The 18,037-nt window shown below is 44.2% G+C and overlaps 1 protein-coding gene across 2 annotated transcripts in view; it reads right to left on the bottom strand.

Moving 5' to 3' along the window:
* armh3 (armadillo like helical domain containing 3) overlaps positions 1-18,037 on the bottom strand; it is a 186,573-nt gene that overhangs the window by 100,849 nt on the left and 67,687 nt on the right. For both annotated transcript variants that reach the window (XM_063071318.1, XM_063071319.1), the window contains 3 exons: positions 15,671-15,736; positions 15,012-15,081; positions 2,402-2,462 (listed from right to left, as the gene is read on the bottom strand). In XM_063071318.1, the coding sequence (XP_062927388.1) occupies positions 2,402-2,462; positions 15,012-15,081; positions 15,671-15,736 (197 nt within the window). The remainder of the gene's footprint in view (positions 1-2,401; positions 2,463-15,011; positions 15,082-15,670; positions 15,737-18,037) is intronic.

The following is an 18,037-nucleotide window of genomic DNA, read 5'->3' as shown; positions in this document are numbered from 1 at the left end:
CACTGCCTCGGTAAAGCAGCCAGCATAATCAAAGACCCCCACCACCCCAGGCATTGTCTCTTCTCCTCCCCCTCCCAGCAGGTAGAAGATGCAAAAGCCTGAAAGCACATACTCCAGGCACAAGGACAGCTTCTGCCCTGTCGCTGGAACAATATTGAACTGTCCCCTACCCTGATAAAATGGACTCTTGATCTCAATCTACTTTGTTATGGCCTTACACCAATCTGTCTGTCTGTAAAGGACATCTTTCTATCTGTAGCATTTTATTCAGCACGATTATTGTTTTATCTCATACTACCTCAACTGTGCAATGAATTGATTTGTAGGAACAGAGTACAAGAGAGGTTTTTCATTATACATGCGACAAAAATAAACCAATTTAAATGTCGAGCAAACTTAGGATGCACAAGTAAATAAATGGGCCACAGGGGGTATAACAGCAAAGGCAGAAAGTAGAGGATCAATGGGAACAAAGGGATTTAAAAGCAGAAACGAGCAACTGGTTGATCAATGGCTTCAAAACTACTGTGGCGCTGAATCACAGTGCACAGTACTGCTCATGTACATTCTACCTAGACGAAGCTTAATTAATCCATTCAAGCAGATGCCAAAATCTATTACCATTGGTACCTATTCACAACCAAAGCTCCACAACTGCAGAATTGTACTGATACAGTGCTAGGCCTGGGTTTGATTCAATTCTGGTTACCCCAGCCTCAGGGAGGAATCAGTACTCCGGCTTATTCATTGCATGGAGTCTCACTGGGACTTCAGGTCATCTGCCCCGCCTGGTGAGTACCATCATACAAGGTGCAAGATCACAATGAGGTAGATTGTGAGGTCAAGAGTGCATTTTATTCTACTAGAGGACTGTTCAATAGTCTTATAACAGCTGGATAGGAGTGGTCTTTGAGATTGGTGATCCATGTTTTCGGGCATTTGTCTCTTCGGCCCCATGGAAGAGGGAAGAAGCGTGAATGTCAGGCATATAAAATGCAGGCAAGGTAAGGAGGAGATTAAACAAGGAGAAGACCCCAGACATTCTTTCACCCCTCTCCCACTGGGGAGAAGATACAAAAAGCTGAAAGCACATACCACCAGACTCAAGGCAGAATCTGTTATAAGACTACATATATGAATAGTACCTTAGTACAATAAAATGGACTCTGGACTTCAATCTACCTCACACACCTGATTATTTACCTGCACTGCACTCTCTCTGTTGCTGTATCACTTTATTTTGCATCCTGTTATTGCGTTAACTTATTGTACCTTAATGCACCATGTAATGATTTGATCTGTATGCAAGACTTTCACTGTATCTTGGACTAGGTGACAATAATAATTCAATTCCAATTGGCAACAAACAAATCCCATTCACACAGGACATACTGGAAATTTCCCAGCTGTTTAAACAATGTCCATGAAAAAGCAGAGTTAACAGAATTACAGAGCACCCCACCACAGAACTAGGTCCTCCGCCCCATCGAGTCCATGCCGAACTGTTATTCTGCCCAGTCCCATCAATCCACACCCTGACCACAGCCCTCCACAACTCTCCCATGCATGTACTTATCCAAACTTCTCTTGAATGCTGAAATCAAACCCACATCTACTAATTCTGCTGGCAGTTCAATCCACATTCTCACCACGCTCGAGTGAAGAAGCTCACCCTTGGGTTCCCCTCAAATTATTTCACATTAGATTCACCTAGTTCTAGTCTCACCCAAACTCAGCAGAAAAAGCCTACTTGCAGTTACCATATCTAGACTCCTCATAACTTTGTATACCCAAAGTCCACGGTTATTCATCAGAATCCCACTTTCGTATTCTTTGTATGATTTCACCACCCACCCTACCCTACAACTTCCATTTATAGCAGTAAACAGACTACCAGTGTGTGGGAGGGGCCAGAGCAGGAGTAGGCCCTTCAGCCCATCATGTCTGTGCCCACTATGCTGCCAATCCAATCTGATCCCCTCTGGCTGCACGTCCATGTCCCGCCTGTTCAAGTTCCTGTCTTAAGTGCTTTTTAATCGTTGCTATTTCATCTGCTTCCACAACACCTAAAGCCACCTACCGTTCTTTATAAACCATAAATCCCTAGAGGTATCTTCTGATTTTTATAAGGATGAAAGCTCGTGGATAGCAGGAGTTGAGATGGATACTGGTCAAATGTGGACAAATGGGACCAGCTTTGGTGGGCACCATGCCAGAAAGGACTAGGTGGGCCAAAGTGCCCATTTCCATGCTGTAATACTCCATGACCTAAAGTGTTAATTACAACTTTCTCTGTAGATGCTGCCTGACCTGGTGAGTATCTCTGCCACCCTCCTTTTATTTTGGATTTCCAGTGCCTGCAGCACTTTGCTTTCGGATGAGTAATTTATGCTGAACTTACATATACAGGTCCATAGGGAACTCTTTCATCATGTGCGTGACCATGAATTCCACCATTAGATCTGGAAAACAGAGTGAAATATGGATATAATGTGGCTGAAAGTTGGCTACCCTCCACATAATCACCCCTGCCTTGCTGAATTTTTCCATTTACAACATTATCTAGTTCAGGACTGCTTGCCTAATGACTGCGGTTGTAAGATGCAGCACGATGCCCAAATTGAAAGCATCTCTCTTCCAACCTCCCTCCCCCACCCCACCCCCACCCATCTACAGCAGAAATAGGGGAAGGTGAGAAATGCTGCTGGCTTTCCTCCAGGGCTGTTGGAGGGTCAAGGCCACTACAGCAGCCCACTCACAAATCCTCAGAAGCATCGACTGCACCAATCTCCCAGTCTGCATCATGGTGCCAGAGATACATAAATTTCTTTCCACTCCAGCACCAATACTTGCACTTCTCTCGATGAGAAAAAAAATCGATGACTGAGATGTCCGTTACATCACCTCACATTACAGACAGTGCTGAGGTAATGTTCAATATAGTCATTTCCAACCTTGTTGATCTACAACACTCAACACAACTATAAATAACCTGACAGCTGGCTGGATAAGGAACTTATTGAGGATTTAATTGTTCTTCACTGCAAGGCTGAAGGATCAACAACATAGTTGTGATAGCAATCTCGTAAATTCTCAAGACATGATGAATAAGATTATTAAAATGGAGAACCACATGTTAGGAACATTGAAGAGTACAGCACAGGAACAGGAAAAGTTATGCAGAACCAGCTAAAAAGTAAATCAACCAAACCCAATCTCTCCCACCACACAATGTCCACATTCCTCCATCTTCCTCATATTCACATGCCTATCTAAACAGCTCTCAAAAGCCTCTAACATTAAAGAGGATACCAAAAGTTTCTTCAGATACATAAAGTGTAAAAGGGAGGCGAGAGTGGATATCGGACCCCTGGAAAATGATGCTGGAGAGGTAGTAATGGGAGACAAGGAAATGGCAGATGAACTTATTAAGTATTTTGCATCAGTTTTCAATGTGGAAGACACTAGCAGTACGATGGAAGTTCCAAGTGTCAGAGGTCATGAAGAGTGTGAAGTTACCATTTCTAGAGAGAAGGTTCTTGGGAAACTGATAGGTCTGAAGGTAGATAAATCACCTGGAAGAGGTGGTGTACACCCCAGGGTTCTGAAGGTGGTGGCTGAAACAATTGTAGAGGTATTAGTGATAATCTTTCAAGAATCACTAGATTCTGGAATGGTTCCAGAAGACTATTAAATTGCAAATGTCAGTCCACTCTTCAAGAAGGGAGAAAGACAGAAGAAAGGAAATTATAGGCCAGTTAGTCTGACATCAATGTTTAGGAAGATGTTGGAGTCAATTGGTTTTGGGGTACTTGGAGGCACATAATAGGCCATTGTCAGCACTGTTTCCTCAAGGGAAAACCTTGCCTGACAAATCTGCTAGAATTCTCTGAAGAAATAACAAGCAGGATGGACAAAGGAGAATCAGTTGATGTTGTATACTTGGATTTTAAGAAGCCCTTTGACAAGATGCCACACAAGGCTGCTTAACAACTACGAGCCCATGGTATTACAGGCATGGAAATATACTAGCATGGATAAAACAGTGGCAGATTGGCAGCAGGCAAAGAGTGGGAATAAAGAGAGCCCTTTCCAGTTAGCTGCTAGTGACTATCGGTGAGACGCAGGGGTCTGTGTTGGGACAGCTTCTTTTTACATTATATGTCAATGACTTGGATGACGGAGTTGATGATTTTGTGGCAAAGTTTGCACACCAGACAAAGGTAGTTAGAGGAGTAGGTAGCTTTGAGGAGGTAGAAGGATTTAGACAGAATAGAGGCATGGGCAAAGTGACAGATAGAATACAGTTTGGCAAACATATGGTCATGCACTTCAGTAGAAGAAAAGGATAGACTATTTTCTAAATGGAGAGCAAATTTAAAAATCTGAGATGCAAAGGGACTTGGGAGCCCTAGTGCAGGATTCCCTAAAGGTTAATTTGCAGGTTGAGTTGGTGGTAAGGAAGGCAAATGGTATGTTTGCATTCATTTCAAGAGGACCAGAATTTTATAGCAAGTATGTAGTGTTGAGGCTTTATAAAGCACAATAAGGCCTCACTTGGAGGAATATGAACAGTCCTTGTCCCCTTATCTCAGAAAGGATGTGCTGACAGTGGAAAGGATTCAAAGGAGGCTCAAAAAATGATTCCAGGATTGAATAGCTTATCAAATGAAGAAGGTTTGATGGCTCTGGGCCTGTACTTCACTGAAATTCAGAAAAATGATGGGTGACCTCATTGAGATATGATAGATTCTGATAGGGTATGAAGGGATGTGGGGAGAAGGCAGGAGGTTGGGGCTAAGAGGAGAACTGGATCAGCCATGAAGTGGCAGAGCAGGCTTGATGGTTTTGTGAAGTGTCCAAAACTCTCAAAACTCTGGAGATTGGAGTCACAGACATCATGTAGACATTGGTTTGAAAGAAAGATTAGCTTTGTCACACGTGCATTGAAACATACTGTGAAATGGGTCATTTTGCATCAACAACCAACAGTCTGAAGGTGTGCTGGGGCAGCCCACAAGTGGTGCCATGCTTCCAGAGCCAAGACAGCGTGCTCACAACTCACTAACCCTAATCCATAAGTCTTTCGAATGTGGGTAGAAACTGGAGCACCCGGCGAAAATCCACGTGGTCTCAGGGAGAATGTACAAACTCCTTAAAGGCAGCAGTAGGAACTGAAAGCAACACACATAAAAGTTGCTGGTGAACGCCCGAAACGTCGACTGTACCTCTTTCTGGAGATGCTGCCTGGCCTGCTGTGTTCACCAGCAACTTTTATGTGTGTTGCTTGAAATTCCACCATCTGCAGATTTCCTCGTGTTTGAGTAGGAACTGAACCACAGTTGCTAGCACTGAAAAGTGTTGTTAGCTGCTCGCTAGCGTGTTGGCTGAGGTATCACAGCCCTAATGCACTGGGGAGCCTAGACCCCTCAAAACAAGGGCCAGCAATGTGAGAGGCACAATAAAGCACAGCTCTGTGACAGTTTAATCATTTTGATCTCATTTCAGTATGTCTATATTTCTGCAAAAGTAACAACCACATTCATATTTATTGGTTCTTAGATTGCCTGCAAGCTATTAATCAGTGAAGCCACATTGTCTGTATGGAGTAAAAGCTCAATTCTGAACAAAAAGGATAAATAAAAAATATTGTCATTGAGCTAAAGAGAAAACATTTTTTTATATAAAATATGTAGATTAAAATTGTAAAGGAACCAAGTATTTAAGTATTCTACAGCACAGCTCCAAGAAGATGCAGTATTTTAATACAGCTTCTAAATTTCAATAATTACTTTTGTCCCAGTGTGGTGCCAAAGTGGCCACAGTCTAATTTCTCAAGCTTCGGAATTGGATTTAAATTAGTATAATTCATTCATATATATTCACCACTAGCAGTAATGAATAGACTGGGCCAAACTGGAAATTGGACTATATTCTTTCTTCAGGATACCTTTCTATTCATTCGATTTGCACAGACTTGAGACATTAATTCACAGTAATGCAGGACGAGGTACAATCCTCATTCTGTGCTGGACAAATTGATCTCAGGCATGACAGTACCACAATGATCTCAGTCCCCAGGGGAAGATGCTTTGCAAATGTATTTTCCCCCCACTGGATTTAAGACTATAAGACAATAAGACAGAGGACCAAAATTAGACCAGTTGGCCCATCGAGTCTGCACTGTCATTCCATTACAGCCAATTTATTATCCCTCTCAACCACCATTCTCTTGCCTTTTCCCTGTAACCTTTGACAACCTTACTAATCAAGAACCTATTAACTTCTGCTTTAAATAAAACCAATAACTTGGCCTCCATAGCCACCTGTGGCAATGAATTCCACAGACTCACCACCTTCTGGCTAAAGAAATTCCTCCCCATCTCTGTTCTAAAGGGATATCTTTTTATTCTGAGGTTATGCCTTCTAATCCTAGAGCGGCATGCGAGGTTCGTTCAAAGGGCTGTTAACAGCTTCATTTCTGCGGGAAATCACATCTTAAAAGGTAAATACCCTTCTCTAAAAGCCAGTGGGGTTGGACAACACAGAAACAGGCCTTTCGGCCCAACTCATCCATGCTGACCAAGATGCCTTCCTGAGCTAGTTTCTTCTTCTTGTGTTTGGCCCATGACCCTCCTTGTTTTTATGATCCATGAATGTGTCCAAATGGTTTTTAAATGTTATTATTGTACCTGCCTCTGGCAATCTGCTCCCATTACCCACAAACCTGTGTGAAGTGGCCCTTCACATCCTCCTTCAATTTCTCCCTCTTACTTAAACCTACGCCTCTAAGTTTTAGACTCCTCTACATTTGGAAAAACAGACCAACTTTATGAATGTCTCTCATGATTTCAATAAACTTCTAGAAGCTCACTCCTCAGCCTCCTTGGCTTGAGGAAAAACATGTTAATGAAAATGTAGAATCTGACAACTTTCATTGCTCCCATCCTCTATTACTTCATGAGATTAACTTAAATTTCTCAGCTCCCGCACTGGGAAGTGTGCTTGTTTTTTTTCCAGATCAATTCCTTCATATGACCACGAAATTATTGTGGCCTTGTGTACTCATGCTCCCTGCTGTTTAATGGTCTCTCCTGTGAGACAGGATGAGGAGATCAGACACTGCTTGGTGCTATGGGTCACTGAACATCACTCTCACCAGCCAGAAAGTTACAGGATTAAGGAGCACCCCAGAGACATGAACACACAGGCCAAGCTGACAGTACTGAGGAAGGTCAGCAGAACTGGCAGAGGTTCAGGAATTCATCAGAGATCCCAATCCGCTCCTTCAGATCAACATAAAAGATACCATGACACTGACTACTTCACTGAAAACCACGCGAGTTATCCCTGGTAGCCTGAGTAATATTTAGCCCTGAACCAGCATTGCTAATAAGGATGGAATTGGTAATTTTTCATCACTATTTGTAGCATTTTGTTACATGCAAAGCTGTTATTTTAAAATATTGACTAAATTAGAAAAGAACTCCATTAATTGTAAAATACTCTGTAAATCCCAGCCGGGGGTGGGGGGAAGAAACAAGAGTTCCGGGGAAAACCCACGCATTGCATGGGGAGGATGGACTGAGTTTTCTTACAGGAGACACCGGGACTGAACTCTAATCTCTGACTCCCTAAGCTGTCCTTGCTTCATGCTAACCACTACACCATTTGAAAGCTCAATCATTGACTATCGGTAAATGCAACAGCCTTGAAAGTGGATGTGCAGAAAGAGCTGCGAACCACATTTCCTATCATTCAATGAGACAGATGCCACCACATCTCTACATCAAATCCAGGGCTGATTCCAAAAGCTTTCTGTGATTGTAGATGATTGATACTTCAACTCCTTCTCTTTCCTTTCCTCGATTGACAGCTGCATCACCTCCTGGAGCCCACTACCCTAGGGACCCACCTCTTGATCATCCACACTGGGCAGTGGGAAGGTCGTTCGTCTCCACATCAGAAGGAAGATTGATCTGTCAATCTATCTATTTAAAGATACAGCACGGAGTAGGCCTTCCGGCCATTCAGCTATACTGCCACAGCAACCTCCAACATAACCGATTAACCCTAACCTAATCACCGGACAATTTGCTATGACCAATTAACATACCCTGTACGCCTTTGGACTGTGGGAGGAAACCAGAGAAAACCCACGTGTTCCACCGGGAGGACGTACAGAGACTCCTTACACAACAGCACTGGAATTGAACTGCGAATTCCGGAACGCCCCAGGCCATAACAGCGTCACGCTAACCGCTACACTACCGTGGTGCCCAACATGAATTCCACATTCTACTCCATGCCTGGCTTAACAAGCCCAAGAATAGATTCAAGATTCAGGGTTCACTTATGATCAAAGCATGTACAAATTATACAACCTTGAGATTTGCTTACTTACAGGTAGCCACAAAGCAAGAAACTCAAAAGAACCCTATTAAAGAAAATAAAATAAAAATACAGAATAAAAGGCCAACACTTGATGTGCAAGGGAAAAAAAAAATCATGCAAACAATTGAAGCGAACAACAGCACTCCGAACCAAAACCCAGCCCGGACTAGGCCCAAAGCCTCACTCATCAGTTCATCATATTAGCAGGCACGGAGCACAGCAGCCAGGGCAGTCTTTATAGCCTCAGCACCATGGAAAGAGGAGTGACCATCATGGAGAGCGAGCAAAATCGGCTCTCGCCTCCGAACTGGGCCGGCATTTAAAATTGTCTAAATGGCACAATGCACCTCGCACTAGGACCCAGATGTAGCGAAAGGCTCAGGGCCTAGATCACACCAACCTGCGACCCACTCTGGGCCCAGATTATGTTGTCCAGCCCGAAGCTGCTCTCAAGCACTTCAGATCAGCTCGAAGCCAAAGGGACATAATCTCGCACGCGGGCCAGTTGAATATGCAGCATTAGTACAATGTTTTTGGGGCACGTTGGTGGAAAGGCCTCTGATTAAATATGCATCTCTAACTACCTCGACAAGGTGGTGGTGAGCAATCTCCTTGTATAACACCGAGCTTCTGGTGACCATACTGCCAAAGGGAAAGGGACCGCGGAAAGAACAGCAGCACACTGCAAAACCAGGATGGTGTGCAGTCTGGAGAGAAACCTGCAGAATGTGGTACTCCCTTGCACCCCTGCACTTGTCCTTCTTGGTAGCAGAGTTTGGGTGTTGAAGGTGCTCAGGATGAGAACCAGCAGGGCCCCTTGCAGATGGTGCCACTGTGCATTGGTACCAACAGGAATATTTAGAATAGTGACAGTGGGACAGTCAAGGAGGCTGTGTCACCTTGGGTGGTGTTGAACGTCGAGTTCTGCTGGTGCTGTACTCATCCAGCTAAGTGGAGAGTTTTCCATCGCATTCCAGATGTGCCTTAAGGATGCTGGGAAGACTTTTGGAGCGGACCTCGGATAGTTACATGTTGAAGGATATCCAGCCTCTGAATTGTTCTTGAAACCACAGTATTTACAATGTGCTTGTTTATAATTATTTAGCATATATAACCAGAGCACTGGATTGAAATAACAAGTACAGTTTATCAAGAACTGTGTTAATGTGCCAGTTAAATTAATCCTTACTAAAGATGGTGGATGCAATGTACCGGAGGCATAAGCATAAGAATTTACACCAATATTTCCCGTGCCAGTGTCACAAGGTCAGAGCTTCCATCGGGCTGAGAACCCTGTGCTCTACAGTTTTCCTGACAGCAAAGCAGGCAACAGTTATAACACCAGCAATCTGCAAGAGGAACTCAGCGGGTTGAGGAGCATCTGAGAATTACACTGGACAAAGATTTTGCTTCCTGACTACCTTCGTGTGTATCTTATGGATTTTGGGCTGCTGATCATGAAAATCACGACGAAATTTCCCTATCATGCACCATTTTTTGAAATTGCCTACATTTGTTATTTCAATTCATAAAAATTCAAGTCAGAGTAACAGATGCCAAGATTAAAGAAGGCATTTTTGTTGGTCCACAAACCAAATTAATGACAGGTAATACCAATAACTTCTAGTGGGACTAGAGAAAATTACATGGAAGGCATTCAAGGTTGTTGATGAAAATTTTCTTGGCAACTACAGAGTACCAAGCTACAAAACCACAAAGTGCAACATGTCACTAAAGATTCATTTTCTGCATTCCCATTTAGACTTCTTCCCTGCAAATCTTGGCACTGTCATCGACAAATATAATGATAGGTTTCACCAGGACATTGCGATCATGGAAGAACATCATCAGAGTAACTGGAATCCATCAGTGCTGGTTGATTATTGTTCGACACTTAAGCAAATAGTCTCAGACATTAAGTACAAATTAAAATCATCGACAAAACATTTTTAGCTTAGTTGAATTATTGCAAAGCGTCAGCGCCATTATGCAATTAAACGCCTTATATTCAATGAAAGTTAATTTTGTTTCGCCAAATTCCTATGTGATACAAGTAGTGTGAAATTAAATCTGTGTTCAGCTTCAAGTGGTCTATCATAACCACTGAAAAATTCCTGAAAAAGCAACACTTTCGAAAAAAAATTTGTAAACAAACACGAGAAAATCTGCAAGCGCTGGAAATCCAAAGCAACACACATAAAATGTTGGAGGAACTCAGCAGGTCAGGCAGCATCCATGGAAAGAATAAACAGTCGACGTTTTGGGCCGAGACCCTTCTTCAGAACTGTTGTCCAGTGTTATTGATGTTTTAGTCATAACCCTGTATTGGGGCAGGGTTTCAACCTGAAACATCAAGGGTTCCTTTCCTGCTTGACCTACTGAGTTCTTCTAGCAGATTGTATGTTGCTCCAAATTCCAGCATCCGCGGTGGTCAAAGAACCGCTGGACTCTGCAGAATCGAGCACATGAATGCAAAGTGCCAGAGACAGCTCACATCAACAAGCACACAGCAGGTGATTTTCTCAGCTCTGCAATGTTACAGGACACTCACACCTCAGACTGAGGAGATTTTGAGATAGCCAACCTGCATTCATGAGACATTTAACCAAGGGACAGCCCTCTATTTCAGAAGGAGTTGTACAGCATAGGCCCTTCAGCCCACCAATGCTATGCCAGCCATTGTCTACCTATACTAACCCCATTTGCCTGTATAAATTATATATCCTTTTACAGCTTGCTCATTCAAGCACCTATTAACATGTTTCTTAAACATTGTTTCTCTTCCCGCCATTCAAATTACAATTTGAATGCACAGCAACGCAAGAAAGCTACAGAGAGTAGAGGCTCTACCCGAAATATCATGGGCACATCACTGGTATCTACAAAAGGCACTGCCTGACGAAGGCAACATCCTTAATCAAAAATCCCCCCATTCAAGCCATGCCATCTTCTTGCAACTATCATCGAGCAGGAAGCTCAGGTACCTGAAGTCCCACACCACTAGATTCAGAAACAGCTACTCCCTCCATTTCAACTACACAGTTCTTGAACATAAGAACATAAGAAATAGGATCAGGAGCAGGTCATCCGGCCCGTTGAGCCTGCTCCACCATTCAATAAGATCATGGCTGATCTGACCATGGACTCATTTTCCCCTACCTGCCTTTTCCCCATAACTGTTAATTCCCCTTTATGCAGAACTCCATCCAACCTCATCTTAAATATATTTACCTCTATCCAACCTTGACTTAAATACATTTACTGCACAACAGTTTATCACCCTGACAAACTTTGCAGTAAAATGGACTTGGTTTTGTCTTACTTGTGTTCTGTGTTGTTATTTTTTTGTGAATGCTGCTCATCTCACACTATCTGCCTGTGAGGCTGCTACAAGCAAGTTTTTCACTGTACCTGTGCGTACACACACTTGCACACGTGACAATAAACTCAAACTTCTACTGAAAACTCCCAGCTGCTCTGGGATTGGAACTCATCTCACAATGAAATGTGACATTCCATGGTACTACTTTGTACAGCAGGAGAGTCCTTCACTCTGTTCCCCAACTTTTCCTTCGGTACATTGACGACTACATTGGTGCTGCTTCCTGTACCAATGCTGAGCTCGGCAATTTCATCAATTTTACTTCTAACTTCCACCCAGCCCTCAAATTCACTTGATCTATCTCAGACACTTCTCTCCCCTTTCTCGATCTCTCGGTCTCCATCTCTGGAGACAGACTGCCCACTGACATCTTCTACAAGCCCACTGACTCTCAAAACTACCTCAACTATACCTCTTCCCACCCCGCCACATGCGAAATTGCCATTCCCTATTCCCAGTTCCTCGGTCTCTGCCGCATCTGCTCCGAGGATGAGGTTTTCCGTTCCAGGACATCTCAAATATCCTCTTTCTTTAAGGATCGTGGTTTCCCTTCTACTGTCATCAATGATGCCCTCACCCGCATCTCCTCCATTTCCCGCACTTCAGCCCTCACCCCATCCTCCCACAACCACAACAGGGACAGAGTTCCCCTTGTCCTCACCTACCACCCCACCAGCCTCCAGATCCAGCACATTATCCTCCACAACTTCCGCCACCTTCAACAGGACCCCACCACTAAGCACATCTTTCCCTCTTCACCCCTCTCCGCTTTCCGCAGGGATTGGTCCCTCCGCGACTCCCTTATTCACACGTCCATCCCCACTGATCTCCCACCCAGCACTTATCCCTGTAAGCGTAAGTGTCCCTACACCTCATCTCTTTCAACCATTCAGGGCCCCAAAAAGTCCTTCCAGGTGAGACAACACTTCACTTGTGAGTCTGTTGGGGTCATCTATTGCATCCGGTGTTCCCAGTGTGGCCTCCTCTACATTGGTGAAACCTGATGCAGATTGGGGGACCGCCTCGTCAAGCACCTCCACTCTGTCCAACACAACAGACAGGATCTCCCGGTAGCCAACCACTTCAACTCTGCTTCCCATTCCCATTCAGATATGTCCATACATGGCCTCCACTACTGCCATGATGAGGCTAAACTCAGGTTGGAGGAGCAACACCTCATATACCGTCTAGGTAGTCTCCAGTCCCTTGGTATGAACATAGAATTCTCCAACTTCCAGTAATTCCCTCCCCCCTCCCTTCCCCTATCCCTATGTCACCCTGCCCCCTCCCCCAGCTGCCTATCACCTCCCTCATGGTTCCGCCTCCTTCTACTATCCATTGTGTTTTCCCCTATTCCTTCTTCACCATTCCTGCCTATCACCTCCCTGCTTCCCCTCCCCCACCCCTTTATCTTTCCCCTTACTGATTTTTCACCTGGAACCTACCAGCCTTCTCCTTCCCACCCTCCCCCCACCTTCTTTATAGGGCCTCTGCCCCTTCCCTCTACAGTCCTGACGAAGGGTTCCGGCCCGAAACGTCGACCGATCTTTTCCACGGATGCTGCTCGACCTGCTCAGTTCCTCCAGCGTGTTGTGGGTGTTGCTTTGAGCCCAGCACCTGCAGATTATCTTGGGTTCACTCTGTTTGAAAGGTAGATTGGCTGCTACCTTTCTGTAATAACTGAGAATATGCTTCATTAACAGCTTGCTGTCAAGCTAGACAGTCTAAGGATCACCCTAGGGTACTTGCTACAATGAGAGAAACTTGGGGAGAAATAAGGTGGACCTGGGAAAGCCTTCGAATGCAGACCTATCAAGATGAATGAGACCTTTAGTGGTGCAGATCAGAGAGGCTGCACTCATTCTCCGTGGAGATTGCAGACACATGATGGAGGTTTTAGACAGAACAGACAGAAAAAAGTGCTGTCTGAGCCACAAGGGACATGACTAGTATTGGTTTCTTGTCACATGTACCAACTTTCACTGAAAAGCTTCTCTTGCAGACTGTTCATACACAGTGCATTGAGGTAGAATAAAGTACAGTGTGGATAATTGATAATGTGCAAGATATAACGAGGTAGATTAAGAGGCCCAGAGTTCATCTTATCGTACAAGAGGTCCAGTCAAGAGTCTGATGACAGTGGTACAGAAGCTGTCCTTAAGCCTCATGGCACACGCTTTCAGACTTTTGTATCTTCTGCCTGTTGGGAGAGGGCAGATGAGAGAATGCCTGCGGTGGGAGGGCTCTTTGATTCAGCTGACTGCTTACTGAGGCAGCAGAGTCCCTGGAGGGAGGCTGGTTTCTGTGATGTGCTGAGCTCTGTCCACAACCCTCTGCAGTTTCTCATGACCACAAGAAGAGCAGTTGCCATACCACGTCATCATGCATCTGGACAGAATGCTTTCTATGAAATGGGGATGATTAATACAAGTGATAGTTGGGGGGAAAAAAGAAGAAATTCAGCCAAGTGTTTGGGGTCTGGGATAATCTGCTCGGGTGGCAGTGGAGGTAGTTAAATGGTAGTCACAAAAGAGATGTGTACGTTTCTGAAAGAAACACACTGGCAGGACTACGGCTATAGGGTAAGGAAGTTGGGTGAGTTGCATTGGCCCTACATGGTGTCGATATAGACTCGGGTGGCCATATGGCCTTGCTCTGCAAATTGTGAGCTTCACTGACTCAACACACACAGTCATGTGCACTCTTCTCAATGTGGACTCTGCACCAGCACATCTGCACCCAAGCGCCTTGCACGTGGCCCTTCAACAGGTAACACAGAATACGGGTGTTTCCTCGTTCCACAACAGGGAGAAGAATCCTGCACTCTCCAGTTCCCCTGTTACCAAAGCAGGAAACTGGTCTGCACAGACCTGTTGAACTGCCACAAGCAAATGCAGAGTCAAGCACACTTGAATGCGAAGTCTGTGGGCCAGATCCATGTTGAGAAGCACACAGCAGGACATTTTCACATCTTCACAACACCACTGGTTCACTCACACCTCAGACTGAAGGACGTCCTTACCACGCGAAGCTGTACCAATAAGGATAGCATTCCTTCAGCTGGGTGGACAAAACAATCTGAATCCAGACCAAAAACAACTGGAACCCTAACACTTGTCATTACGAATGACAGTTATCCAATCGTGCATTTCTCTCCTGCTAGGGGTACTGCTCAACAAGCTCAGATCATAACTCAGACAAAAGGGACAACAGAAGATTTCGATGAGATACTTACCCAACACAGCACAGACCAGAGGACGAGAAGGAAGGTTCTTATCGGCAGCTTTCTTTCTGTGTCTCATGGGCTATAATGTAATTGAGAAGAATGGATCAATTTTAACAAAAATTAAACCATTAGTCCTTCTTTCGGGAGACAACCCAGCTTCTGCCTCCTTACAATGGTGGGACCCCATTCCACTTTCCCCCACTTAAACTAAATAAATAATGTGTGATTCTCCAAAAACAGCACTGGCCAATTGAACATCAACAGCATCATTTACCAGAAACACTCAGTATTTGTATTGGATCTAGAAAGGGAACTGCGACTCTGTGTAGGTCACTTATTATTGCTCTAGTAGGATGGAGATTCAATCATTAACATTAATACCTTCTCCGCTCTCAGACGTCTGAATGAATATTCCCAATCACTGGGGCCATTGCAGCTTTCACTGTATCTCCCAACAGCAGGCAACTTGCAACATGAATTCCCAACTGAACCTGACAAGTGCTCGTACCCCAGGTTTTATCCTGATGATGAATTCTGTCCCCCCCCCCCCCAATGTTCCTTAGAGTAGAGTCAACATGTTTTCCAAGGGGCACAAGTATCTCTACTGAGGGAGTGTCCTGTACAGTCCCTAAAGGCTGTTCACCGACATTCTCAGCCCCCAGACTCACCATTCTGTGCAAGTTGACCCGAAAGTTCATGTTGTCGTCGTGGAGAAAGGCATTTGCGTACTGATCCTGTAACAACAACCCAAAACACCGACCAGAACATAGTTAGGAAGAGACAAAGTTGTAGCCGGACAAGAAGTGGTGCAGCAGTTAGAGCTGGCACCTCACAGATCTGGGCAGCAGATTCAATCCTGACCTGCAGTGTAGTCGGTGTGGAGTTTACAGCTGTCAGCTGCTTTAACTTACTCCGTAGTTTTAGAGATACAACACAAGACCATTATACATAGGAGCAGAATGAGGCCATTCAGCCCATCGAGTCTGCTTCGCCATTCCATCGTGGCTGATTTATTATCCCTCTCAAGCCCATTCTGCTGCCTTCCCCCCATGACCTTTGACACCCCCAATTAATTAAGAACCTACCTCCACCTTAAATATACCCTATCATTTGGACTGCACAGCCGTCTCTGACGATGCCACCCACTGGCTAAAGAAATTTATCCTCATCTTCGTTCTAAACGGACGATCAACTGAGGCTGTGCCCTCTTGTCCTGGACTCACCCACTGCATGAAACATCCTCTCCACATCCTTTCAATATTCAATAGGTTTCAAAGAGATTCCCTCCTCATTCTTCTGCACTCCAGCGAGTGCAGACCCAGAGTCATCAAATGCTCCTCATCGTTAAGCCTTTCATTCCTGGGATCATTCTCGTGAACCTCCTCTGGACCCTCTCCAATGCTAGCACATCTTTTCGAAAATAAGGTGCCCAAAGCTACTCACAAAACCTCATCCTTAATAATAGACTCCAACTCTTTCCAACCAGTGAAGTTAGGCCAACTGGCCCATAATTTCCCTTCTCTCTCCCTCCCTTCTTAAAGAGTGGAGTGACATTTGCAATGTTCCAGTCCTCAAGAACCAATCCAGAATCTAGTGATTCTTGAAAGATCATTACTAATGCCTCCACAATCACTTTAGCTACCCCTTTCATAATCCTGAGGTGTAGTCTATCTGGAGGTGACTTATCTACCTACAGACCTTTTAGCTTCCCAACCGCCTTCTCCTTGATAATAGCAATGAACCCCACTTCTGCCCCGACACACTCGTATTCTCACATTCTGCGTGTGCCTTCCACTGAGAAGACTGATGCAAAACGCTTAAGTTCATCCGCTATTACTTTGCGCCCATTACCACCTCTCTAGCGTCTCCCTTTTACTATAACTTTTTCTACCCTCTTATATTATTGGCTAGCTTACCCTGATATTTAATCATTTCTCTCTTTATGGTGTTTTTAAGTTATTTACTTAGTTTTTGAAGGCTTCACAATCCTCCACCTTCCCACTAATTTTCAATATATTATACACCCTCTCTTTATCTTTTATGCTGTCATTGATTTCCCTTGTTAGCCACGATTGCCTCATCCTCCATTTTAGAATACCTTTTCATCTTTGGGATGCATCTTTCCTGCACCTTCCGAATTTTCCTCAGATACACCAGTGTCCCCTTCAAGTCATCGTTGACCAGCTTCTTTCTCATGCCTCTGTAATTCCCTTTACTCCACTGTAATACTGATACATCCAATTTTAGCTTCTCCTTCTCAAATTACAAATTAAATTCTATCATATTTTGATGATTGCCTCTTAAGGGCTCCTTTACCTTAATCTCCCTAATCAAATCTGAATCACGGTATAACACCCAATCCAGAATTGGCATTCCCCTAGTGGGTTCAAACATACGCTGCTCTAAAAAGCCATTTCATAGGCAATCTATAAATTCCCTCTCTTAGGACCAGCACCAAACTGATTTCGACAAATCCACCTTCATGTTGAAATCTCCCATTATTATCGCAACATTGCCCTTTTTACATGCCTAGTCCATCTCTCATTGTAATTTGTAGCCCACATCCTGGCTACTCTTCTGAGGCTTGTAAACAACTCTCATAAGGATCTCTTCACCCTTGCAGTTTTCTTAGCTCCACTCACAAGGATTCTACATCTTCCAATCCTGTCATCTCTTTCTAGGGATTTTAGGTCATTTTATACCAACAAAGCCACCCCACCCCCTCTGCCAACCTGTCTGTCTCTTCAATACAACATGAATCCTTGGATGTTAAGCTCCTGCTCCCAACTACGATTTTCTTTCAGCTGCAAGTCAGACACGTGCACCTGCCAATCTCTAACTGAGCTGCAAGATCATCTCCCTTATTCCGTATGCTGTATGTATTCAAATACAACACCCAGAGTCCTGTATTCATCACCTTTTTCAGATTTAGCTATCTGTTACGCTTCAATTCATCCCGACTACAATTTTGCCCTATCATCTGCCCGCACTTCCTCACAGTCTCATGATACACTACATCTAGTTATATACCAACT

The sequence above is a fragment of the Mobula hypostoma genome, chromosome 19 (assembly GCF_963921235.1).
Source record: "Mobula hypostoma chromosome 19, sMobHyp1.1, whole genome shotgun sequence".
In the NCBI taxonomy this organism is placed as follows: domain Eukaryota; kingdom Metazoa; phylum Chordata; class Chondrichthyes; order Myliobatiformes; family Myliobatidae; genus Mobula; species Mobula hypostoma.
The sequence above is the reverse complement of the archived record's forward strand: the minus strand, read 5'-3'. Positions and strand labels throughout refer to the sequence as shown.